General features: G+C 44.8%; 1 protein-coding gene across 4 annotated transcripts; it reads right to left on the bottom strand.

Moving 5' to 3' along the window:
* Window positions 1-78: 78 nt before the first annotated feature.
* Window positions 79-25,428, bottom strand: LOC117207419 (serine/threonine-protein kinase BRSK2). Of its 4 annotated transcripts, XR_004487513.1 has the most exons (14): window positions 25,329-25,428; window positions 17,746-17,926; window positions 17,264-17,404; window positions 16,284-16,434; window positions 15,795-16,010; window positions 15,381-15,580; window positions 14,909-15,139; window positions 13,980-14,269; window positions 11,358-11,509; window positions 11,118-11,270; window positions 10,864-11,038; window positions 10,172-10,401; window positions 8,759-9,679; window positions 79-3,289 (listed from the first exon to the last, which is right to left on the bottom strand). XR_004487513.1 is itself a non-coding variant. In XM_033447637.1 (13 exons), the coding sequence occupies exons 1-13, from the start codon at window positions 25,426-25,428 to the stop codon at window positions 9,455-9,457; spliced, it is 2,442 nt and encodes an 813-aa protein (XP_033303528.1). In that variant the 3' UTR covers window positions 8,953-9,454. The 4 variants fall into 4 exon arrangements, 3 of the variants coding, with proteins under 3 accessions (XP_033303528.1, XP_033303529.1, XP_033303530.1); XM_033447637.1 differs by lacking the exon at window positions 79-3,289 and having other exon boundaries at window positions 8,953-9,679; window positions 11,358-11,506; XM_033447638.1 differs by lacking the exon at window positions 79-3,289 and having other exon boundaries at window positions 8,953-9,679; window positions 10,190-10,401.
* Between the last annotated feature and the right edge of the window lie 43 nt (window positions 25,429-25,471).

A 25,471-nucleotide genomic window follows, 5' to 3' on the forward strand; every position in this document is an offset into this window, starting at 1 on the left:
TTGCTATATTGTGTTGCATATATAAAGTGTATAGAGGTGATATTTATATTATAATTTAGGAATTAAGTTTACAACGGAATTAGTAATATTTGTTTATTAGTAATGTTGCATTATTATTACTTTTATACATATTTGATATTGGCCATCAACAAATATGTTACAATTTTTATCTCCCCACATTCTCGTGTTTATTCGTTTGCTTGAAAACTAACGATATTATTTTATAATAATACATAATAATTCATAGTCATTGCGTGACAAGTACCAGTAGTATTCGTTAGTACAATAACTGTACACTGTATTTGTAGTTTGCTTCACAAGTAAACTATAAAAAAAGTAATTGAATAATCGAATGAATTGTTATTCGATAAAGTGAAATAAAATAAAACAATTGTGATATCAATGTTGGTTACATCTGGTGGTGTAATGATCGTTTTTTTTTTCTCCAAAACAAGGTGATATATACATACCCATTTAAGGTCGACAAGAAAGAAACTATTTAATCGATTCGTGGGACCGTGAGACACTCGAATCACAATATGCGTACACCGTTGCCGTGGTTTCAGGAATTGAACGTTTAAAAAAAGAAACTAGTTCTTCGTTATGCGGAACAAGGGTTTCAGGGCAGGATTGTTTCTTTTCTCTTCGTAAAAAAATAGTTTACTGCAAGTGCATTGAATTTAGCGCAAATCCCTAATCCCTCTGAACACGATCGTTCAAATTTTATGGAGTCAGTTTGCCGCTAAACGCGGGCATTTCAAAAGTGGTTAATCGATTTCACGATCGATAATTGCATCAACTTGTAAAGCAACTCGAAGCCATATTCCTTTCTCGTGTTTCCGGCGTGGAAGTTTTCGAGTCTTCGAACACGTTTGTGTCTTCTTTCATAAAGTTGTACTTTTTCAAAATTTCGAACGATTTTATTTTATCACATACTCAAAATTGTCAATATATTTCATCGGTGTTTCATATATCGTTGAAACCGGCCTAAAGATCCATTGTTTGTATATCTCCTGCGACCGTTTGTGTGACGCGGTCATTGATTAATTCTGTGATGCAGATTAACAACTCTCAAATCGATGTAACCACTTTTTGTTAGGAGTGCTCTTTATTTGCAAAATAAGCGACAAGTATTTTGTAACTTCGTCGTAATCGGCTGCATATGGTGAGTACCTATGTATGTATGTATGTATATCATTGTTGTACTCATGCATCGATTAGATAGATCGTCGTCCCGTTTTTTGAAATTTCTTTTGTGAAAACCGACCAAAAGTTTAATACTCAAACATATTTGCACCTGCTCTAACGCTCTATTAGAAATGAACAAATTTCGAGCTTTCATCTTCTTGAAATAATAGCATAGCAAGGTAATGCTATTGTTAAAGTTACGAACCATAGTTACTTTTTATGTTATTCGGTACACATCGAATAACCGAATGTATAATCGAAGCCTGTCTATCGAATTGTTTCTATTGTGTGAATATAGCGTTGTACGATCGGTTCCCACTAGAATTTCGACGGAAGTTTAAATTCACGCAGGCAAGTCAAGCGAAATGGTTTACAATAAGGAATACTTTTCAGAAAACACATCTTCGGACTCACAGCCGTTATTGTCAGTTGTCATGGACGTTACTAAATACTCGGTACATACAACGCGTAATTGGCAAATCGAATCGCTGTACCTCTGGGATCCTCTAAATAGAATATTGATTATGTATCTTTGATATGAACTGTTTCACACGAAATTCTCAGGTAACAATCGTTTTGTTTCGATACACGCATAACAATCGATAATAAACGTGCTATTTCATTTTTGGAACTTTATACAAAATCTTATCGTAACAAACGTCGGAAGTTACTCAGTTATCCAATCGGTATTCGATAAATTGAAATTAGGAATTCGTTAGTTCGAAACGTCAAAATTTTTATTCAAACGATCATTTACAGATGGCCGTTATTCGAGAATTTTAAATTTCTAGACAATTTGAACTTTGAATAACGTTTGAAAGCGCCCGTAACTTATCACTACCATCCACTTCGTACGTCAATATGATTTTCTTTATCGTTTAACAGATTAGTATACTGCTACAATAGTGAAAGACTTCACACGAAATACATATAATCGATACTCACAATAGAAATCGAAGCTCGTTTGCACGAGATACGACTCGTGGATCCCTCGTGTACGACATTTCGATTTTGAAACTTTTTATCGTTGAGATATGCCTGTATTAAAGGTGTGTCGTGAGATTGCTAAATCAATCGTGAAAGCAATATCTTCGTTGCTACGGCTATGAATATGGATAATTCAGCACTAAGGGTTTCCCTATTGAAAAGGCGTTTTGATTTTTTCTTTCTTTTTAGTAGCAACGATCGCATAGTAATCTTGGCCAATAATTTTCCGACAGCCCTGAGCAACGTTATTTCGCGTTCGTACCATTTTTTTTTGCGTTCCTACGACATAACAATATCTTCGTCAGTTGTTTTCGTCGAATCGGCTGTATAAGAAAATTATCGTTCGTCCCTTTGCACTTTGCGTAAATTTTGACGTAACGCGCTATCGCGTCAAACTTTCTATCAAACATACTTTCCCATTTTTTCAATTAAAATACGTAATGGCGTAGCCATATTTATAAAAGTACCAGATTATTTAGCATCGATTGTATCCAAGTTTCGTGAACACGGTACGGCACGAAGAATAATACCGGTACAAGTGCAAAGGGTAGAAAGTTGTTGCCAACCATAGGAAGAAAACTAAACGCGTGTTGCGTGTTAACGTGAAAAGCATTGAAATACTAAAAATCGGTGCACGGTGGCGTCTACGCGTAAACGGTGAAGAAGTCGGTAACCCAGCGAACAGTATAGCGTGAAAAGAAGCGTCTCCGGGTGTGTTTCTAGTCGATTTTGCTTACAATACAGCGATCAACACAGTGGAACTACAGATTCACGCCTTTACTAAACTTTACTAACTAGTCGGACGTCGTTGGTCGCGGCGTTAATTCGCGACCGTGCAAGATCGAATTGGCCGAAGGTGCGCCGACCTACCGTGCCAGGCAACGCTTCTATCTTAGGACAATGCTCCCTTTCCTCTTTTCCGCTTCTGCCTCTTTACGAGTTTACCGTTCGTTTCAAAATTTCACGCTTCTCCCTCTATAGATGGAACCGTTTGAGACGAATCTTTGAAGGCTTCCTCGGTGTGAACCCAGTCATTCGCATTTGAACGATGAAAATTTGACGCATTGCCAACATATTCTCTTTTTTTTTTGCGACCGGTTACGATCAATGAAACCTAAACGAAGAGACAATCTGTGAGAACGATAGAGCATGATTCGTGGTATATGAAAAAAGAGGCGACGGTTCGATAAGATTTGGCATTCGTTCTGCGAGAGGAATCGAGTTACGGTGTCGTGTTCGCGATAAACGCTTTCGCTTGGAAACGCGTCAGTAAGTAAATCCGAAGGTGAATTCGAAGACGAAGCTGGTAATGATAGGGGAACGAAGTGTTTCGTTCTAGTCGATAAGCTAATTGGAGCGGTTGGCGAGCTCGAGAGGTTGGCGGAGGTTTCAGTTTCGTGCAGAGAGTAACGGAACGACGTTACCGACGTTCCCGTGCGGCAATCAGCCTCGTTCCAGCGGAAAGAATCTGATTTGCGCGTCAAAGCGAACATTGTTCGTAAACGGAATCGTTGATGGTCAACGTACGTGGGCAACCTTCGAGCTTCGTTCTTCGTTTTATCTCTCTTGCTCATCTATCCGTTGTGCACCACATCACGCCCGTACAGAGATTCGTAAATACACACGATAATTATACGAATGTGTCAGAAGCACGATAATAATCGATTAGTTTTAAACCTCGAGCGACGAGAGAGAATATCTTACAATAGGTAATGCGTTCATCTAGGCGCTACGATGCGTGCATCGCAGCAACCTTCCTACCGTACCATTCGCTCGACAAATCCAACGCAAACAGTGGATAGAGTGTTTTCAATGGTTTTTTTTTTTTATTATCAATCGTTTATTTTCCATTATTTCTACGGAACTTTATATCTCCGAAAAAGTACAGCGAAAGTGATCGGATCGGTTCACGAGGCTGAAAGAAGCTACGAACGCGAGTTAGTCGTCTCTTCCTTTTCTTTTTTTTTTTTTTTTTTTATTCAAAAAAGAAGCAAGTAACACGAGGATGATTCTTGTTCGTACGGATTTCTATGAAAAAACAAATTGGTTGATTGGATTTCCGTACGATCTGACAACGGTATTTCAATGATACAACGCTATAATCCGTTTAATCGGATTCCTTAAACAAGGCTGCCACGATGCAGGTTCGAAAGCATAGTGCGCCCGTGTGTATATAACAAAACGTCAACAAGTAAACGTGCGATAAATCAATCGATTGCAAATCGCCTTATAAATTGTATAAAAATCTCTATTTGCCTAGCTTAATGCCTTAAGGATACGGTATTGGGAATTTGTATAATTCCTACAGGTTTATGTCCAGTCGAAGAGACGCTGTTGCATTTATTATTTCTGCTCGGCAATCTCGTCTCTATATACCAGGAAAAGCACGCATGCCCTCTGTGCGCTGAGCGACAAGCACGGTGAATCTCATTCAGACTTCTTCTTCCATCAAACGAGTCGCCAGACTTTTGCAAATACATCCGAACAGTAGTATCCTATACGTACGTATATAACGGAAAGTGGATTTTGGTATTCAAAGTATATGTGATAAACGTAGATACGCGAACGATTTACGGTTGTGTATTTCGGGAAACGAATAAAATAGAGGTAAGAGAACGGTAACAGAAAGTAGACAGAGCGACGACGATCGATGATGATCCTGATCGTTTACGAGATACACGTTAGAACGATTCGAGTATTATTTTAACAGAGTTGATCGAAAAGGTGTGCAGATTCGATAAACGAAACGAGTAGAAACGTACATCAGAGAACGGTGGCAGCGTTTTTATCGGATCGAGACAGGTGATCGAAAGGAATCGCCGCGCGTCGGCACAGAGTCACGTGAGGCAAAAGCGAATCGAAAAATAAATCGGAGACACATGAGGGATAGCGAGTATTATTAATTGTCCGTCGTGCGATACGCGTGACAGGTGAGGCAAGCGCGTGCGCCACGCGGCACGCCCAATTGCAAAGAAAAAGCAGCAGACAGAAAATGATGCCGAGCTATTTCATGCTCGACACCTAATCCATTCACTCGAGTATTCACCGAAGTACTTTAGTATTTTTCTCCATTCTTAAATTCGCACGATATAAAATCCTAGCTTAGTATGGCCGGTAATTTGTTTCTCCTTGTTTCCTCGTCTCCCTCCCTCTCACACCCCCTGCCTCGCATCTGTCTCTTTTTCCCATTCCCGTAATCATCCTACGAGTTTTCCCCCTTTCTTTAGTTACGTCTATGTTACTTACGTCTTACGAATGGTTTTACATTAATCCGCAATTAGTAAATAGATAACCGCAAGCTTACGTCTAAGTTGAATTTACGAATTAGTGGTGTGTGTTATGTTGTATGACGCATAAAATATCAACGAGTCGCTTCAGCTATCCAACAGCAATCTCACCTCGCTCACGCATAACATACTCACACACATACACGCTCTCTTGCTTCCCCTCCCTTTCTCTCTTTACCATTTTATTAGTTTACTTGCGATTTCGCGTATTGCAAAGCCCGTTTTATTTCCTCGACACGCAACAAACGATCCGTCGTTCACGCTCGTACGCATTCTTCCTCTCTGTTTCTTTGCTGCTTCCATTCTCCCTCTGGATCAGAAGCATAGAAGGTGCCGTACGTCAAACGATTACAGCATCTTTTTATTTTCTATCTGCAAGCTTCTTAATGGAATGTTGTGGTACAAATAGGGGAATCGGTAAGAACGAGTAATCTAATCGCCTATCAATTAAACCAGGCTTACGTCCGACTATTTTTCGCTTTTCTGTTGTTACGACTCTCTTTGTTCGTCCATCTCGCCATCGTCGAAACCGGGTGTCATACCTCGAGAAGAAAACCCGAAACGTTTCCTTTTGTTGCAGTCGATTTTCACGAGGGAAAAACGCAGCGATGATACGGAGAGAAAATAATTCGAATCTCTTACGAGCAAACGTTACCCTATAATTTTGATCCGCGTCCCGTGATATAACAAAACGTCGTTGCGTCGTCCATAGGATCGCAACGAATTTTTACCTAGTGAAGACTACGACTATGTCGTTTTTCTTGGCAAAAAGAATTTCTCCGTTTTCGAAGCGTTGGTCGGAACAACGATCCGCATACTCCTTTCTCTCGATATAATTCGTACGTAGCTGTTTATGTAGGAACGAGTCGTCGTACGCCGTACAATGTACAATTTAAATATCTAAAGCGAGAGAGCTATCGGGGATCGTTAAGGGCTTCGACATTGCAATATTTTTGATTCGAGCGAACATCTAAGGTTCGAATTCTCTTGCCTATGTCTATCTAATCGCGAAAACTTTAATATCACTAACGCCTCGTCTCGACTCGTCTGCCGTTAAGATTTATCGATCGAGCATCTACTAGAATGGCAAACTTTCACGGGATCCATCTCCGATTGCTGCGCCGTGTATCGACCGACGATCGAATTACGGAAACTGAAAACCATTCCCTCCTTTCCGACGACACTTGCAACGCTTCTTTCGTTGTCGAGTACTACCACTCCGACCGTCTCGAACGTGTCTTGCTTCTCGTCGAAAATTACGTTACAACATACTCTGGCTAATCTCCCGTCCGATCGATTTTAACGCACGGAGCGTAGTGGTTCGCGAACGCGCAGTTGTTTTCCTCGAAATATTTAACAAAAATATAAACGCTAGGCGATTTTGCACGATTCGATATGACCGTTTAACATTCTAGAGTCGATCCGTTTGTAACCACGTGGGTCGCGTCGACCAGGGGTACACGGGCGTTTCGTTCGGTTCGTCGAGACTTCTACGTTCGGCAGGATTCGACTTTGGTTACGTCTATAGCGAGCCTTCGATTAAAAACGGTGCTCATCTTTTCTTTCTATAATCACGTTCACGATGCATTCGTCGTTCCACTAAGAAGCCAGGATTATTTTCGAGATATGTTTCTGTGTATTGAGAAAAACGTGTACGATATTTAATTATAACATTTTTTTTCTTTTCTTTTGAAATCACTTATCTCTATTAGTCTATGATTAGAAACGCTAGATTTCATCTTGCTGCGTTCTCTCGTCCCTTCTCTTTCCCTCCGTTTCTCATTTTCGTCGTCTATTTTCGCATAAGTAGCAGACAAGAAGCCGTACGCGTTGCAACGCGTCGCTCGTAAGTGAAATCTACTTATACATATATGTACGTGTGTGTGTGTGTGTATTTATATATATATATAAATTGTTGATATTTATATATATATATATATATGTATATTTATTTATTTATTCATTTATTTATATATTTATATTCGTATTTATATATTTATATATTAGTCTTTTTGAAATGTTTTCTCGTGCGTGCAAAAAATAAATCTCTCGACGCGATCGTTGCGTCGCGAGTGGATTTTCTTCTTTTCTTTCTCCCTTAACGCGTTTCTTTTTCCTACTTTCCCCGTTGATCCTGCGTTTCCCTTTTTCTCTCTACTACGCGCGTCCCGTAAAAGTTATAGAAACATCGCGAGACAATTTCAGCGACTCGTTCGTAAAGTTTGCTGGTTCGCGATCGTGTACCGAGAAATAGGAGCTGGCTGTAACGGCGAGTCGCTGATAAGACGATCGAGGATTCAAAAATTCCAGATTCGAAATTGTCAGCATGCGAAACGATGCGCGATCGAAAACGTGGCTTGTCCGCTGTTCGAAAATTTCACGAGAGCGAAGATGGAAAATGCCGACGAACGTCAGAATCTTCCTGTTTTTCGTCTTTATCTCCGCGCAAAAATACGCCTATCAGTTTACACTAGATTCTTCGAAGCACTAAACAAATTAGAAAGTATCGTCTTTATCGCGCAATGTAAAAATAGCGTTAATGTGAAACGTCGACCGAACAAGCGTCTCTTCTCCAGAGTTTCCATTTTCCCACTTAACTCGAGAAGTTTCGTTTCACAAAACTTTAATATTTACTCCCATTAGTGGAACATTAGTTGCATTACTTTATATTTGATTAAGGCGGCTTGGAATCAATATTAGGGTATTTTTGCGTATAAGGCATATATCCGACTCTTTGTTGTTTCCGATAAAACATCGATTGCCTGAAGCGAGTAAGAAAGACTCGGTGTCCGCGAATTCACGAGTAGTTGATCCGTTAGATTGCTCAAGAAAAACTATCGACTGTTGGAAACAAAGGAAGAAAGAGAATAGCGCATACTTATGGCGAGAAGCGCGTAGAACGTTTGGGCGAAAGTTTCGAAACTCGACTTTCGGATAATCGACGTTGTATAATGTTTCGACTTGTCGAACAATAAGAAAATCGAATAGCTTCGTCGTATCTAATGGTCGACGCAATAGCAATATGCAACAAAGTCGTTTAAAGAATCGCCTAAAGATGCAACTAATTAGCGTCTACGATGAACGCAACCGTCTCAACGATGTTTAAAATGGAAAAAGCCGGAGAGGTTAACAGAAAATCGATTTCCATTGAGTTCGACTCGACGAGAAGTTCGTGTAACTTGAAACCTGTCCGTACGACAGTCGATTTTCGCTTAACTTCTCCAGCTTTTTCTTCGAAACAAACGAAAAGGTAAAACGAAATCGCTAATTGACGATACACAACAAGATATACGTACCGGTAAACCATTCTTACAACGGCACGATCCGACGTATACCGGTACGATGTCACTATTGCACTTCACTTTCAGGTAAAACCGTGCTACGATTTGACAAAACGATCACACGATCACACGATCACTATGCAAACGAAACATCAAAAGAGAAGGATTCGCGTTGCGGCACAAATTTCCTCCGTCGTTTTTGCCAGTCGAATATGCTTTGTGCACGAGATGCGTCGCCGAACGATCCGAGAGTTGGACGTCGAGCATTTCCTTCATATTTTTCATCCGAATCTGATTTACTCTCCTTTCACACGGATGTCTCGTTTCTCTGGTCTTCGTCTCTCAGAACGACGACTATTGTCGAACTTTTCCTCAGGATCGTCTCTCCTCGATCGCTTTCGACGCTCCGAATTTATCCGTTACAATCTCTCGTTCGTTTGCTCGCGACGTAAGGAAGTCGTGTCGAGGTATTTTTATTCGGTTTTTCGGTTAAATGTCGATCTCTCCTTTCGGATCGGTAATGCCTCCTTGAAGTCTATTTCGTCCTCGGCCGAAGCTTCGTCTCAGGATCGTTGCTGCCTCCCCGGCGTTGGATCGTTTCTCGATCGGAGATAGAGCGAGCTGCTCGTACGAGGGTCACCAGAATCTCTGGGCACTGTCCCACAAGTTCTTCAAGCTTGATCGAAACTCGAAACGGAAGTTCTGGTAGTATCACGCTATGTTATTGCCGCTCATCGTTGTTACGCATTTTTTCTCCGGCGTGTTTTGACTCTCCGAATTACTACGCACCGCCTTTGTCGGACTTCCAGGAGTCGGCGTCGCGTCGCCTGGTAACGGGTTGTTGTTGTTCGTTGACGTGGAACTCCTGCGACCGTTCTCGCGGGTCGGCGATTTCACGTCAAACACGGAGGTGTCCGATTCGATGTCCGAGTCGATCTGAAAACAGTAGTTCTCGATTCACCATGTTTCCCAAATCTCGATATTGTTATTGCGTGGGACTAGCTACGACTAATGCGTAATTGGCTACTATACGACTGATAATGGTAGCGGAACACGGTTACTTTTTAACGAGAAAAATCATTTCGTTTCGTCTAATGGCTTGTCTCGTCAATGGGTTTGCTAGCGTGCCAGCGGCTACTTGGCTATTTGCATCTAACGTAGTTTCCGGTGCACAGCGCGAACAACAGACGCGTTATTTTCTACGCGTGCCATATACTACGAGAAGGGACTACGAAGGTCGTGAATCGCACGAGCAGGAATTTGTCGATATCGATACGACGAGTACATCGAAAATTGGCTCGACGTTCAAAATTAAATAGAAGGCTATCACCTGTCGTAATTGCTTTCCACGAAGAATGATTTTTGCGAGATAAGGAAAGAATTATCGCGACAATGATGCGAGGGAGGAGGAAGATGACGATGCACTACCTTGTTGAAACAGACTACCTGTCTGGTAGCTGGGTGCGGGCTGAGAAATAACCGTTCGCTGGTGTCGCTACCGCAGCTGGAACTTTCGCTCATCTCCGTGGTAAATTTTCGAGATGCTCGCGGACTAGGCGGTGCCGCGCGGCTTTGCCCTCCCAAATTTATTCCTACGCTTCTCGAGCAGACCTGCGACTGAATGTGCTCGCAGACCCTTCGAAATCTTCGGATGTTTCCTGAAAGATAAAACATCGATGGAAAATTGAGTCGTCGAAATCGGGATGCAACGGGATTACCTCGTCGAGTAGACGCGCGCGGTGTAAATCAAACGGCGCGCGAACGAGCGACAAACCGTAAGAGAAAAACCCGAGAGCACTGCGACTTGTGACTTGTAATTATACACGCGCACATACGTCGACAAGACGGCAAAATTCCACTGGCCAAGGTAACATCGATCTAGTTGCGCTTGGACGATTGCCAAACGCCACCACCTTACCGATCTACCCTTGTCCGTGGTTTGTTTCCGAGGGTGCTTCGTACCCTCGGCCGTCCTTTCGTATCGCCAACTCGATATTTCGCAAATTAAAGTCGCGCGCGAAATTCTGCAATTATCCAGGAGGCGAAAAAACGCGAAAGCTCTTTACTATCGGAAATGAAGAAGGTTGGCGTTGCGATGGAAAATCAGAGAATTCACTTACCGCTTAGCAGAGTAAAAGTAATAGCGAACAATGGTTCGCTCGGCTGTTTCGATATGGCGCTAATGTCCACTTGAAAACGGACTTGTCTTTGGAACATTGCCGGCGCCGTACTTCCCCTTTTGTATTCCACTTTGAAGGACATCGGCGAGCTTACGCTGTGAGACAACTCCGCTATCTGTTGAACGAAACTTGCCATTAACGTGGGCCCGTGTAAACAGCGTACACGAGCGTACGACGTTTCGATGTAAACTTACCGATAAAAAGGCGTGAATCAGGTCGGCTTTGACGCTGGCTAGAGCCTTCCCTTTTACCAGAATGGTGAACGTTTCGTCTTTCTCCGTGGTCATCAGACTACCGAACCATGATTTCTTCGTAAGTTCCGGGGAGGAATCCGGCGTGAGATGTACCTTCGCGGAACAAAGCGAAGCACGTTTAATTTCTATTCTTTGCTTTCTCCGTTTCGTTGAAAAAGGTGAAAAATCAAGAGAGCCTACCTCCTCGGCGCTTGTGAGCAACTTGCGTCGATGAAATCGGGGACTGCCAAGGAACGAGTTCTTGATGGTCGTCAACCTCGATCGCCAGTGATGAGCGCTAGATCCGGCGCCGGTGTGCGGCGAGCCTGGCGGTGTAACGCCGACCGCGACTACTGCGAAACGGACTATTCTTTACCTGTACCATCGCGTATCCTTTGCGTTTCGAAGCGAACGCCAAGTTACAACGAGCGGCCATGATCTTCGCCACGACGATAACAAATTATTTTGTCGGACAGAAGGTAAACGGGTTTAATCGAATATTACGTGTATTTTTAATTGCGCGCGATAAACGCAGAATCGGATGTTTGCGTTGTACGCGAAGGCGGTTAAAGAGCAAAAGAACGCGTAGCATCGTCTGGAAGAAAGGATGCTTCTTCCGTGTTTCGGCCGATCACGGTGTTGAAAAGAGGGAGAAAAGAAAAAGAAGAAGCGAGTGAGCCACATAGAGGCTCGTCGACGATGAGCCACGATGACGACGCGTATCCAGTCTTTAACAATGATACGTCGTACGCGGTGTGTGCTCGTTATGCGGCGTAAGCACGGTCACTTGCATTTTTTAAAATCGTTCCAGCTATTAGCTCTTTCTGGCAAGATAAAACACGCGCACTCAGACAAGGCTTTCGCCATTTGCCCCGTACAAACACTCTGGACACCTGCGCCTCGTTTCAGCTACTTTTACCCGTTTTACCAGGTTGCAGATCAAACGTTCTTCTCTAATTGGATGTTTATTTATGCCAATGACTCTACTCTCTGTAGCGACACTCGACAGTAAACTTTCCAACGGTTCTGTCCCGTGGCTCGCTACACAAAGACCCTATCCTTCGGACAAGACGATTGCCAGATGTCGATACATTCTTACAGAATATTTTCAGCTAGCCTAAGGACCCGCTATAGACCTTAGGATTTATTTAACTTGAGGTCCTCCAAAGGGACAAATAGTCTTTGTCTTAACAGTCCCTATACCCACTACGGGAAGATGCTGGAAATCTGCTTTTCTCACGTACGACGCTTGCCGCTAGCAATTTTCTCTCAGGGGCGGTTAGCATCCTTTTTCAACCACCAACACAAAGTTAGCCAATTAACAGCGACGTCCATTTCCTGCACTTTCCGAACACACGCCATGATAGTTTTCCTATGCAGCATCATCGTGACGGAAAGTTAGTCGTTGGACGCCTGTCCGAATTGATAGTTGGTAGTTGGCAGCAATCGCTGATCCGAGTTGCTCGACATCTTAGGCAATCATTGTCCGAACTTGTATCGCATATCGAAACGCATCGACCCGAGTTCGAACTTGTAATCGCGAACCGCGAACCGAAATTAGTAACCGCGAGTTTTACGCCACGTGTACACATAGAATATATTGTTAATTAATATTTATTGTTAAATATATTCGAGTGTTTCTTCAGTACCTATCACGACACATCACCTCAAACTGGTGACCCCGACGTGATCGACAGCGAAAAGAGGTGTGACCGTGATAGGGCTACCGAGACTTCGATCATCGCGAATCTAAGACTGTGGCAATCTGGATCTACGGCTACGACGAACACGGAATGGCCCTTCCTTCGGGTCTAAGGTCGCCGGGATTTGAACTCGGGTCCCGAACGTTCGTAACCTAAGGCGCGCGCTAACCACTGCGCTGCCGTCGTCCCGTGGTAGTTAGTGTGGAGTGGCGGTATTTGTTGTCGAGTGCCGCCACATCTCCGATCGAAGTTTACGAGAAAGCAAACGAATTCCTATATACCGTCGTTGGTGGATCGCGTTTTTTAGCAGATACATCAGGTAGCTCCAAAAGTTTCTTTCGTTTTATAAGGGAACAATAGATGCGCATTCCTATTATTTTATTGAATTACGTATGATCCATTTCGTTCTATGAAGACGAAGACCACGACATTTGACAGATTAGGTTTCACGTTCGTATAAAGATGCATCGTTGTAAAAGACACGTTTGTAAAAGAAAGACGCTTTTCGGACGACCTAATGTATTTTGGTACGCTTCGTAACGTATAAATGCATCTTCGAGCTTTGAGCCAGCTAACTAGTTTTACGAGGATTTACAGTCGATTAATTCGCGAAACACAATCTGCAGGGCACTTCGGAAGAATGGATTATTCATCGAAATAACGTAACCTGGCGAGGTGTATCGATTGTGTAGAAGGACATCGGATAGTTTCTTGTTCAGCGATCTAACGCTTGGTTAGATAACGCCATTAAAATCTCGACGTTATTTCTGCAAAGTGTTTCGTAAACTGCTATTAGATCCTCGAATCGGTCAAGCTGTGGTGTTACATACCGTAAAGCGGTAATTTCACTTATCCTTTGTTTTCGCGCGTCTTGCTCGATCGAATCCTCGTCGAGCAACGGGACCAAAGACCCGTAGAATAATCGGGGTTTGCCCCGAACAAGAAATTCGATTATTAGCGTTTTCTAGGCGAACGATCATCCGTTTCTTCGCGTTGGACTATCGCGAATGACAACGAGGAGGTTCCTTTAGGCAAAGTCTCGTAAAACGACCCGATCGATTTTTATAACGCCGAGTAAAACCAGAAAGAGAACAAGGGAGAAAATAATGCGAACGCTCACCCTGCTGGACGTCGTTTATTTCTATTCCCACGTTGGGTAGAACCGGAACAGGGGCCACGACAGGCGGTGTGCTGGTGTTTCCGTTGCCCGCTGCAGTTGTTACCGCCGACAGCCGATGAGGACTCATCGTCTGGCCTAGATGCGAGGTCGGTGGTGCCCTGTGAGGACTTAGCAATCCTGCGACAGCGTTCGAGCCGTGCAACGGCGAACTACCTGGCGTCGATGCGTGCGAATGCGACGCGTGTGTGTGGCATCCCGTACTTGGCGAACGACGCGCATGATGCCTAGTGCTGGAAAAAAAGGAAAGAACGTTTCGTCAGTCTAATTCGCGACAGGTTTGAGCACGTTTGAGACAAAGATTGTGACCAGAGATAGACAGATGACTCGAGCGACCGCTAAAGGGTATTTGTTGCGAATAACGTTGGCATTAGACGGGATTATAGCGACAAGTGGTATTAGCGTCGGTCCTGATCCGCCCTTGAACGATCTGGCGCAAGCGTCTAGACTTTAGAGAACGATATTCGGGATATTTGGAAGCCGCGACTCGGACCAGATTGTGCGTTGTTTCGCGAGTTTGGCGTTCCATCGATTCGTTCACGACATCGGTTCGTCGCAGGATGCTCGAGACACGATTCTAATCGAACGAAAGCTAATCGTGCGAACGAAGCTCGCACGTGACACGTCACGAGGGGAGAAAGCAAAGAGAACGGAAGAAAGGTACCTAAAGGGAATACACGTGAAATCGTACACGCGATGCATTCGCGTCGAGAGACCAATCGCGGTGGTCACGCGATCGTGAACTTCGACGAAGCCCGGAGATAGTAATTCGCGAAACGATCGAGCGTGTCGCCTAGCCTAGCAGCTTTTCACACAGTGGTCGATCCGATTCGTGATACGCGACAGGAACGATCGTTTTCTATTCTACTTACCTCGACTGCCTTCGAGGCGTTAAAGGAGAACCGTGACTGATTTCGCCGAGATTCAGGGCCGTGCTACCGTTTACTCGACACGTGTCCACTCGCTTTCTCGGTGGATCCGCTTCCAATTGTCCGGCGGATCCTCTCATGCCTCCTCTCATTACTTCCAACTCGTCCTCGCACGCTGGTCTTCTCCGTTTTCGCTCCAACAGTAGAAAATAGATCACCTTCTCCGTGTTATGGCTGCACCGAGAAAACCGTAGAACGTTAAAAACGACCGAAACTGTTCGGAGAATACGTACAGAAAATTGAGATTCAGATTCTTTAGCGATTGACAACTTTTTATTTGTCAACGCTCAATAGGAAGATATCTCCTTTGATTTTTAGAGAAACGCGCGGCAATGGGACCAAGAAATCGAATGGGGACAACTAATCTCGAGGCAAATTGCTAACTTTGTCTTTTCGTTCATGCCACCACGCTTACTTCGGGCTGAGGAGTTCTTGAATCAGTTTGTCCCGTTCCTTGAAGCAACCTAAGCTCGCGATCGCTTGCAATACGTCCGGGTCGATCGCCTCCACGGACGGAATAACGTGCGTCTGCACCACGTCCATCATCGACAGCTCTAATTCTAACTCGCCTTTGCCCGCCGCCGTCACCCACACGTGCCTGTTTATCTCCGCCAGCTGAGGAAATTCGAAATTAGGATCCGTTGCCTGCCGCACCATTTCTCTCGAATTTAGCCCGTTAAACGTGGGCGCCGAGTAGTCGGCTTGTTTTGTGACAGTTGCATGATCGATGCAACCGATGGACCCTTCTTTCCACTTGGAATCCTTTTCGACCAATCAGACCAACCGTTTAACGGACCAACAACGAGATATTAAAGCGAAACTAACTTACCGTTAGTCTCTTGTCCGGATCGACTTCGATCATCCCCTTCAGCAGATTCTGACATTCGGGCGGCACGAAGTGCGGTATGTAGAACACGCCTCGTTTCACTTTTTCTAATAATTTTCTTAAGTTGTCGTCGTCGAAGGGCAACGCACCTACCAGAAGCGCGTAAAGTATCACCCCGCACGACCAAACGTCTGCCTTCCTTCCGTCGTATTTCTCACCCTGCAAACGCGCAATTATTCCGTGTTTTTCCCCCCTTTTAATTAAATTCCCGACAAACGGGAACTCGACTAACGATAAAATAGTAGTAACTCGTCTCGATGGTTTTGTCGGCGGGCGGCAAAAGGGAAACGCAAGAAAGCAGAATGTGTATTTTAAAAGACCGTGATTACCGTTTCGTTATCAATCTTTTCCTCCTTTTCTACGGCTAACGACAGAATTATTAAAGTTAGGCAGGCGAAGCGAATACTCGCGCAGGCTAGAGACGAAACTTACTCGAATCACTTCGGGACAGGCGTAATGAGGAGAACCGCAGCTGGTTTCCAGCATGGAGCCGGCAGGTTGCAACGACGCCATTCCGAAATCCGCTATCTTGATATTATTCTTCTCGTCCAACAACAAATTTTCAGGCTTCAAGTCTCTGTGACTGAAAAGGAGAAACCCGCGACCCGGTTATATCGAGTGGTACGCTCCACGCGATACCAATTATTAGGTTGTCCGGAAAGTGTCTTTCTTTCAAACATGTTTTTTACAACAGTGCAGCCTCTTACAAACGTGAAACCAAGTCTGTGAAATATCGCGGTGTTTATCTCGATAGTATAGTATAGTATGTAATTCGACAAAATGATATAAACCAATAAACGTTGTGAGTCTATTATTTCCTCATAAAACGAAGGAAACTTTTCGGACAAGCTAATACTACAGCGTTAGGGCGGCTACAGACACGGGTCTTCCCAAATAACTCGACTACAGTCGGTCGAGTCGACTAGTCGAGTCAATTTTTCCGTTCACGTACAGCGACTTACTAGAATTTCTAGCCGATGAAGCCGTCCGTGGCCGCCCTTACCCTAAATGGTGGCCCGGTTTAGGGTCACGTAATTTAAATGTCCGATCGATCGAAACCGATGTTATACGGTGTTCCTGCGAGAAATTAGGTCCGTTTCTAGATTTATTCGATCGTGGTAGGTATCCCCGATGTTATCTAGAACTTGGGGGACCCTTCTAGTCTGAATAAAACTCTGTTATCGAGTCGTCGTTACATACGAAATTAATGGAGAGAAATTTCGCATCGTCCTTCGAACGATATGGTTTTTGCGTCGAACCAACTGACCGAGATTTCTTTGGATACGCTTTGGCGATAGATTTACCAAGTGTTTTTCGCTTGCGTATTTCCACGAAATATCTCTCTTCGACCCGATTCTTTTCAAAGCAACGTTTTTATATATTCGAATAGAAGAGAATTTCACATTACTCACCAAATACTATGACTATGACAAAAATCTAAAGCAGAAATGATTTGTCGAAAAAATCTCCTCGCTTCCTTCGGCGTTAGTCTACCCTTTTTCACTAAATAGTCGAAAAGCTCCCCGCCCGAAACGTGTTCCAGAACAAGATATCTGAAACGAACAAGCGCAATTTCAGTGCTGGTACACTCCGACTTTTCCGAGCGTGTATTCTCTTCTCTGCCACCGTGAGTAATAGGTCCCGTGAGTAAAACACTTTTGTCTAGTCCGTAGATTTTCCTGTTTTCCCACTCACTCACTCTCTCTCTCTCTCTCTCTCTCTCTCTCGCTCTCTGAGTTTGTCCGAGTCACCGAATACTCTCTTTTTCAAACGGCCGAATTAAAGTTCAACGACTTGTGCAGCTTGATGAATCTCGGGCGGGTCTCGGTTTTTCCTCGACTCGCTCAAAGCGGGAAAATTCGCGGAAAAATTCAGTCTCTTTCTAGGTACTCACAGATATTTCTTGTTCTCGTATACGTCAGAGAGGCCGAGCACGTGCGGATGATCGATCAGTTTCATAATCGCGATCTCCCGTTCCACCTTCATCAGCACCGACTCTGACAATTTTTCCCTGTTGATGATCTTGATCGCCACCTTCTTGCCCAACACACAGTGGACCCCGAGTTTGACCAATCCTGAAGCAAACGTGTTCGCGATTAGCTGTTTCCTTAATTCGACCGATACGCTTTCGTCGACGATCGTTTTCGGAAGAAACTAAAACTTGAATTCTGTTTCGGATTCTGTCTCGGATGGCGCGACGCCGCGTCGCGTTGCGTCGTTGCTTCGAAACGTCGTATCACTGCGAACGAAGTAGCCCGGCTCGAGTGGTACAGTCGTTTTTAGTCGGACAATCTCGCGAGAGAAAATCTGAAAAGCTGCTGAGTAGGGTCGCGGCAAGTAGAGCTCCTTGTGCAAAGAGTGGCTCGTTGTATTCGGCCTGGATCAGCGCGATCGTCCTTCTTTGTCCGTTTCGCCTTTTTTTTCTTACTCGACGAATCTTTTGGGAAGCGAAAAGAACGAACGGCTCGATGTTAGCCGTAAAAACCGTTTGTTCCGTTAGTCGCATCTACTTTGTTCGTTTTAGTCGCCGTTGAGCGCGGCTTTCTCTCGATCCGCGTTGTATCGCCAGGGCAAAAGGCAATTCATACCGGTGACGTTGTGTCGCCATTGAGTCTACTGCTCTTTTAAAGCTACGAGCAAGTTCGTAAAACACGTTCCGTACGACAATAACAGTGGAAAAATGGATACGATGTACAACGCGTGACGTATTTTTTTCGAGATTCGAGTCAGTGTTCGAGAACCTTCTGCATGATCCTATGTGTGCACACTTTTCTACCTCGGTAAGCAAACAGAGAGGTTTCAGCCGAGTGGTTTCCAGTTGCTTCCATTTGCTAAATCACGGAAAGTTTTCCAGCGAGGACTTTGCGTCGAGCCTGGCTTACGTTACGCGCCATAATTCGATTGGTAATTTCGCTAATTTCACACGCACGCCAGCCAAGCGCTTTGAACGCGAGAAACGCGACCACGAGATTGGAAATCGTAGAGCAACGCAACGACTGTGATTCTTTGCTGGAAGTTGAATTACGGAGTTTAAGAGCGGCAGGGGGAAAAAGTAGTTAAAATCGTGACAAAGAAGAACGGAATAGGATACGCTTTTGTCGTTGTCAACTTTAATCGAAAACATACATTTTGTGCTTCGAGTAAATCGAATGACAAGTTTAAATTGGATCGCGAGCATTCTGCGCGCGGAAACGCGCAAACTTAAACGATTCGACGTATTTAGGGTAAATTCTGGAATATTTCCGTTCTGCCGCCAACGGACGATCGACTCGTGCTTATCGTTCCAAGCGTGCAACATCGTGTCGTGCCGCGCCACTGCTCTGTCATCGTGCAACGATAACGTCGTTGAAGCGGTTACTTTTCCTTCTACGATTGCAATTCTGCCGTCTTTTGCTTCGTTGTTTCCGTGAGACCCTCTCGTCCAATTATTTCGCCACGATAAGTAGTCGACTGCGGGCGAAGGGTTGTACGGTGAACGGCAGTTTCGAATCGAGTAATCGCGAAAGCTACGCCGAAGATGTACACGGACGACGACGAGACGTTTGGAGCGGAAATCTGGCCGGGTAGCTAAACGTTTGAAACGTTTCGACCACCGCAACCCTACTCCAAATATCAAACGACAGCCCATGGACCGGTTTACGGGGCTCGTAATTAATTCGCGAATGCACCCTCGTTCGTGAAATTACTTTTCAGCCTAAAGATACCGATACAGACACTCGTCAGCGGAGTGAAGCACACGTTTTCCAAACTTGATCTCTGTTCTTCGTTGTATCCGCGCGCGCTCCACTGGTCAAAAGCGTTTACGAGCGTTCCACGATTACGCGGAGAGTCTGTAAGAAGGAGAGCATCGGATTATTCGACTGCCGTTAACGTCAACGAATCGCTCCAACGTTTTAGAACGGAAGGCAACTTTGACGTTGGCGAAATCGAATTGCAAATCAGCTATGATTTATTGGGAAATTATTGGGAAGCTGAATACGTGGAAACGAGCTGTTCGTACGGCCAAGAATTACGGCTCTAGGGCTTAGGTATTTGCGACGACAAGGAAAATGAAAGATAGACGGAGAAAGGGAAAATATGATGGAACAGATAGGAGGGAATAACGCGGAAAGGAAGATTTATAGGACCAGCTAAATTGGCTTAAACCGTCTCCGAAGACCACAGCGACGCGATGTCTTTATCCGTTTAAAAGCAGCCGGCTGTAGGCTCCTCCCTCCTTTTGTTCTTTAAGTAGAAGGGCAAAAAAAAAAAAAGAAAAAAAGAAAAGAAAGAAAACGATGCAAAGAAGCGTCGGCGACGGCTTAGAAGAATCGAACGACCTTCGTCAATTAATTAATCGAATGGCCTTTCTGCGAGTCCGCTTTTACGATTTTCCTGCTGATTATAATTCCTCTTCCAATTTATCGAGCATTTCATAACGCTCCAGACGATTTTTCTTTGTCCCTATTAAACACGACCTATCCTCGTTACGGCCACACATTCGACGCTAACGAATCGGAATTTTGTATCGAACCGGATGACGGAAAAATCGTTGGCGATCGACGCGCTCCAATCAACCATCGTTTCGTATCGCGTTTCGTTGCGAACGGACAACGGAAGAAGGTCGCCGGTACGTTTCGAACAGCGCGTTTAAGCGATCGCAACCGCGATCCACGTGCCGGTAAATCGGATGAAAATTTGGCGAGGGACGTGGACTGGTCGCGCTCGCCAACAAATCGACGAGAATTGCATTAGCGTCGCTATAGGGCGTTAAAGTGCACTTTCCCTAACGACTTGCATCACGCACGATTTACCGACATCGATGCCAGCCATTTTCCCTCGTGGAAATCAATCTCTCCGAAATTTACATTTCGACCGTTTTGTAACGCAATTGGTGCCGTACCTACGACACGCAACTGTCGATAACGCGTCGCTGTTTCCTCGATATTCTTACGGTGCACGAGTGTACGTTGCGTCGACGATAATTCGATAACGCGATGACGATGGGAACACGTTCTATGTACGCATCGTCGATCTCTCGTTCTCCGATCGTTACGTTGCTCTCGCGATAAAACGCGATAAACGGGAGGCTGCGATACCAGCGCGTTTTCACCTCAAGGTCGTTCTATTTTCTAGCCGCTTCATTATCGAGTGTCTAGCTGATGGAATATTTAAATATCGGCTAGTAATTGCGCTACGATATTTTAAATATAGTCCTCGCGTAGGCAAATGCGCGCGTACACGAAGCTAAGTACGTATAATCGGCCGTTTTATGGTATAGAGCAGAGAAGCCCTGCTCGTGCCGAGGATACGTCGGGGACGACGACGTGTCGATCCGAGCCTACATCCGTCAAGGTACTGTTCGCGACTAATTCGTCGAATCTGTGTCAGACCATCCGTGTCCACTTTCCATGCTGGTTATCAGTCTGGTAATCTTGTATCGCTGCTTATCGTCGAGTCTTTTCTCGTTTCGATGCAACGAAAATTGCAAATCTAGCGTGGCGTCAAATCTCTAATCTGATCCACAGAGTTGTCAATCAACGTCGATTCAAAATGAAGAACAAAACGCGCGGCGAGTTTTCCTTTCGATGGTTCAAAGGTATAAACGAAATAAATAAAGCTGGCGGATACGCGGACGATATGCACGAGCGAAAGACAAAGCGTCTACGAAGCGTCAAATATGGTCGCGAGATTCTCGAAACGAGAACGGAAGAATTTATTTTAAACGCTATCGTCGACGATTCGCTCGGCCGATGACCCACGACGCAACACGCAAATGTATTTACCGGCATCCCCTTTTCGTATTCGACAGGACCGCGTTCGCCAACCAAATCGAATTATATCTCGATGTTTCACGGATTGCACGCTTCATCGAATTCTCTTGAGTTCGCCAATGCACGAACGTCCGCCGTGCGTCTGTCACGGCCTTATCGGCAAACTATTATCAATCCAGGCGTATATTAATTCCAAAAGACTTCTTCGTTACTTCCCTTCTGCGAAATAACGCGTTCGATGAACGAGAATCCGCGACACGACGAACAAGAGCGCGCGATCCTTCGCTCGAGGACGAATTTCGCATTCGATGGAAGCTGATCGTCAAATCTCTACTCTGTTCCTTTCGCCTTGGCATCATTCCGGCTTGTCGTTGTTGTCCGAATAGTTCAAGGTTTGCGCGTATAAGTGCAACGCGTAGGTAAATTATCGCGTGGGACGATTTCGCGAGGAAGAAAGACAAGCGGATTCCGCAGTAGTCCAATTTTCCGGTTTACCTTGTTCCAACGCGACGTGACGTGGCTATTTGATGATCGAAACGCGCGATCTCTCAAGGATATTTGGCAAGCAAATCAGGTTAAATCGTCCCTATGGGAAGCAGTTGGCTGCTTGGCAGATTTAATAACGTTCCTTTCTCATTTCCTCTTTGCGCGATACGAATTCGCCTTTGCAATTCGTTTAATAGCAGCCAACACTTTGCAACTTTGAAAGAAGCACCGTTTGCTACAGTTTTATAATTTTAACCGCGTGATATTCGGTCGCCCTCGCTCGTCTAATTCTCCTGCGTCGACCGCGAAACGGACGCTTTTCCCGTCTGTTCTAACCGCCGAGTAATTTTTATTTTCAACCGTTTGCTATTCGAATTTCGTTTAATTCGGACCAATAAATCGACGAGAGTGGCCGGCCCGATCGTAAAAAGAAGACGATGAAAGTTGACACGAGTACGAGGAAGAATTTGTTTTGCCGCATAACGTTCGATCGCATCGATTTGTCGCGTCACGCCCTGCGAGCTCTCGAACTCGTTCATCTTGAAGCGCGGTCTCTGGACTCGAAAGTTTCTTACACGACACGGGCTAACTATAGCAATAACGACAACGGTAACCTTCGCTCGCGGGACGTCTTCATCGATTGTCGCGGTGTATCGCGTGCACGCGTACCTGTGCTTCGACCACAAACGAAAATTGCCATTCGGTACGCGACTCGCAATTTCATTAGATTCCACTTTACTTCGTCTCTCGTGGAATTCCGTTCCTGGATACAGAATCCGCCGGGATATCAGCACTGGAACTACCACGCCGGTCAGAACGACTGGTTTTACAATTTTATTTGAAAATTTCTACTTCGTGTTACGTTTTTTCCCGTCATGATGTAATGACTTTTGCAACGATAACCGAAGAAACGATATAACGAATTTTATTTTCCCTTTTTCTCTTTGCTTCTATTCAAAATCAAAGCAATTTTGTGGTTACTTATACCAATGCCAGTGAAAATGACTGGCACTTGTCAAAGTGTAAGAGGGTCCTTCAATCTGTTTACCGAAGCCGAATTAACCAGTTGCCTCGTTTCCTACGACTTCCCACGCGTTTTTCAAATTTCTGCCGCGTACCGTTCAATACGACGCTGTCAATTACGAGGAAAGTTCCGGATCGATCACGATGCCGACGCTGGAACTACCACACCAGTGAAAATAACTGGTTTTACGATTTTATAAACGTGCCAAGCCTTCGTTTAGGGATTATGGTCCCGGATCGGTTGATAATATCAAAAATGTACTGCACAGCGTGGAATTTCTTTTGTAAGAGAGTAATAAATGTACAAATATTCGATAGAGTATTTTTCAAAGACCGGTCGTTTTCGTTGCTTTTGGTAGATATAGCTTCTAGCGTTAGTTGGCAGCGTGGGAGTGTGCCGTGTCGCGTGATGTAAATCCCCGCGAAACAGCACGATTTTCTACTCGAACGAACTTCGTGCTCGTGCGTTTGGTCGCAATAGAAATCGTCGTTCGACGCGAAGTCGAGTCGAGTAGAGACGAAGTCGGAGCAAGAACAGAGTCTGAAGCGCGCTTTGTAACATTATCGTTCACTCTCGCGGGGGTGACGCACGCTTCTCCATCGAAACCTGTTCCTGGTTGTCCTCTCCTCTGTTCGTTGTACGACGTAGCCGCAAAGAATCACGTTGAACGGTTGCGTTTCTCGCGAAACCACTACCTTAGCTCCTTTGTAACTTCGTCATGAAACGTAATCGGCTTTAATCGGCAAAACATGACGAGTTCGCGTTTTCTCAAAGTCCTGGCTTTGTCTTCGTTCCGTACAGGTCGATACAAGGTTTCCATAAGCAAAATTACGCGAGAGAAGAAAAGACGACGTCCGTTTCAAAGCTGAATCTTCGTTTAACTCACCAACTACCGACGCGGAATTCCGTATTGGATCTCGTTCTCAATTCAGTTTGCCCGTTTTTGCAGCACTTTCGTACGTGATTCTCTAGCCGAGTAATCCAATATTTCCAATTCTAGCAATCACTTTCTTGAGAAAATATATAGAAATAGAGATGGACATTGTTTTACGTTATTTCTCGATAGATCACGGATAGGAATAAATCGCACAGTTGTAACATAGTCTCGCTTGAAACGAATACAGTGATTTTTACGTATGCCACGTTGGAAAATATCGCACTGAGTCAGGATAATCTGGTCGCGGTCGTCCGAGGGTTAATCGGTCGACCTGATTACTGTGTAACACGACGATTGTTTCAACGATTGTCTCGACGGGCTTTTGTTTACGCGGCCGAGTTCACAGAAACAGTCGCCGGCTCGTAGCACGGAAAACTGTATACGCGGCGAATGAAAAGCGCATTCTTCTTCCTCAGGGAACCCGTTTCTTCGCGATTCTGGTCGCTTTGGGGGTAACGCAACGCGTTAAAAGACGCCACGTTAAAAGCGCTCGCGGCAACCCGTCCAAGAGGTGGGGTAGCTCCATCCTCTTCTCTCTTTCCGATCCAGAATCGTTCTATAACCGTGTAACGAAATTCGTTTCCTATGCAACCCGGTTATATTTTCCACGGAACGCGATTATGCCGCTGGATACTCTGTGGAAAACCAGAGGCACGTCCTTGGACCGTGGACGATCGAACGAAGCGTAACAAGCAGCCCCGAAGATCCTTTCTCCTTCGAATCGATCGATGTACCGACCGAAAAGGAAAGCTACGAGATCGTCAATGGAAGTCACGTAATCAGCCGGTAAATTATCGTTTCGTGAAAAGTTAATAGCGCGCGTTAGCTATATTTCGTAACGTAAATAGAACGAGAGGGGTCGTACGAATTTCGTCGAAGGCTCGATGCGACTGCGTGCTATGATATCTCGCGTGACCGACGTTGCATCACGTTGGGGGTGATACAACAATGTGCAAACCGAAACACGCATCGAGCTCTATTTATACCGTAGCCATGCGGTTTACTAAAGTAACAACCTATAGATTCCGACATAACGGTTAATTCGAATTTATTCGTCCAAAGACTGTCTCTCGTTCCAAGACGAGTAGCTTAAGAGGAAAAGTCGTTCGTCTCGTCTCGAGACATTGTTCTTCCCGTAAACTCGTCGATGCGGATTCTTGGCGTCAAAGATCGAAAAGAGTCTCGATCGGACGAGCGTGGAAGCTTCGCAAACAACGTATCGTACGAGTCGTGAGATCTTTGAGGTAGAAAATGCGCGAGGGATCCGCTGCACTTACCTGTCTGGCCTTTTCCCAAGGTCTTCTCCAGTCGATAAGGACCAACGTACTGATGGGTCTCCTGGGTGTTGGACCCGACGGGGCTCTCCTTGCCCTGCATCGTCGAGCCACCTTCCTCCTGGTCCGCCAGGTTGGCTAGATTA

The sequence above is a fragment of the Bombus bifarius genome, unplaced genomic scaffold (assembly GCF_011952205.1).
Source record: "Bombus bifarius isolate JDL3187 unplaced genomic scaffold, Bbif_JDL3187 scf7180000008030, whole genome shotgun sequence".
Classification (NCBI taxonomy): domain Eukaryota; kingdom Metazoa; phylum Arthropoda; class Insecta; order Hymenoptera; family Apidae; genus Bombus; species Bombus bifarius.

Bases quoted from the DNA above. Each gene is read 5' to 3' on its own strand.
- LOC117207419 (XM_033447637.1), bottom strand. From the start codon at position 25,428: ATGCAGGGCAAGGAGAGCCCCGTCGGGTCCAACACCCAGGAGACCCAT. The intron at 17,405-17,745 runs GTGAGTACCTAG...TGTTCGTTTCAG, and splicing joins TACGAGAACAAGAAATATCT to ATATCTTGTTCTGGAACACG. The intron at 11,271-11,357 runs GTAGGCTCTCTT...TGTTCCGCGAAG, and splicing joins TGCTCACAAGCGCCGAGGAG to GTACATCTCACGCCGGATTC.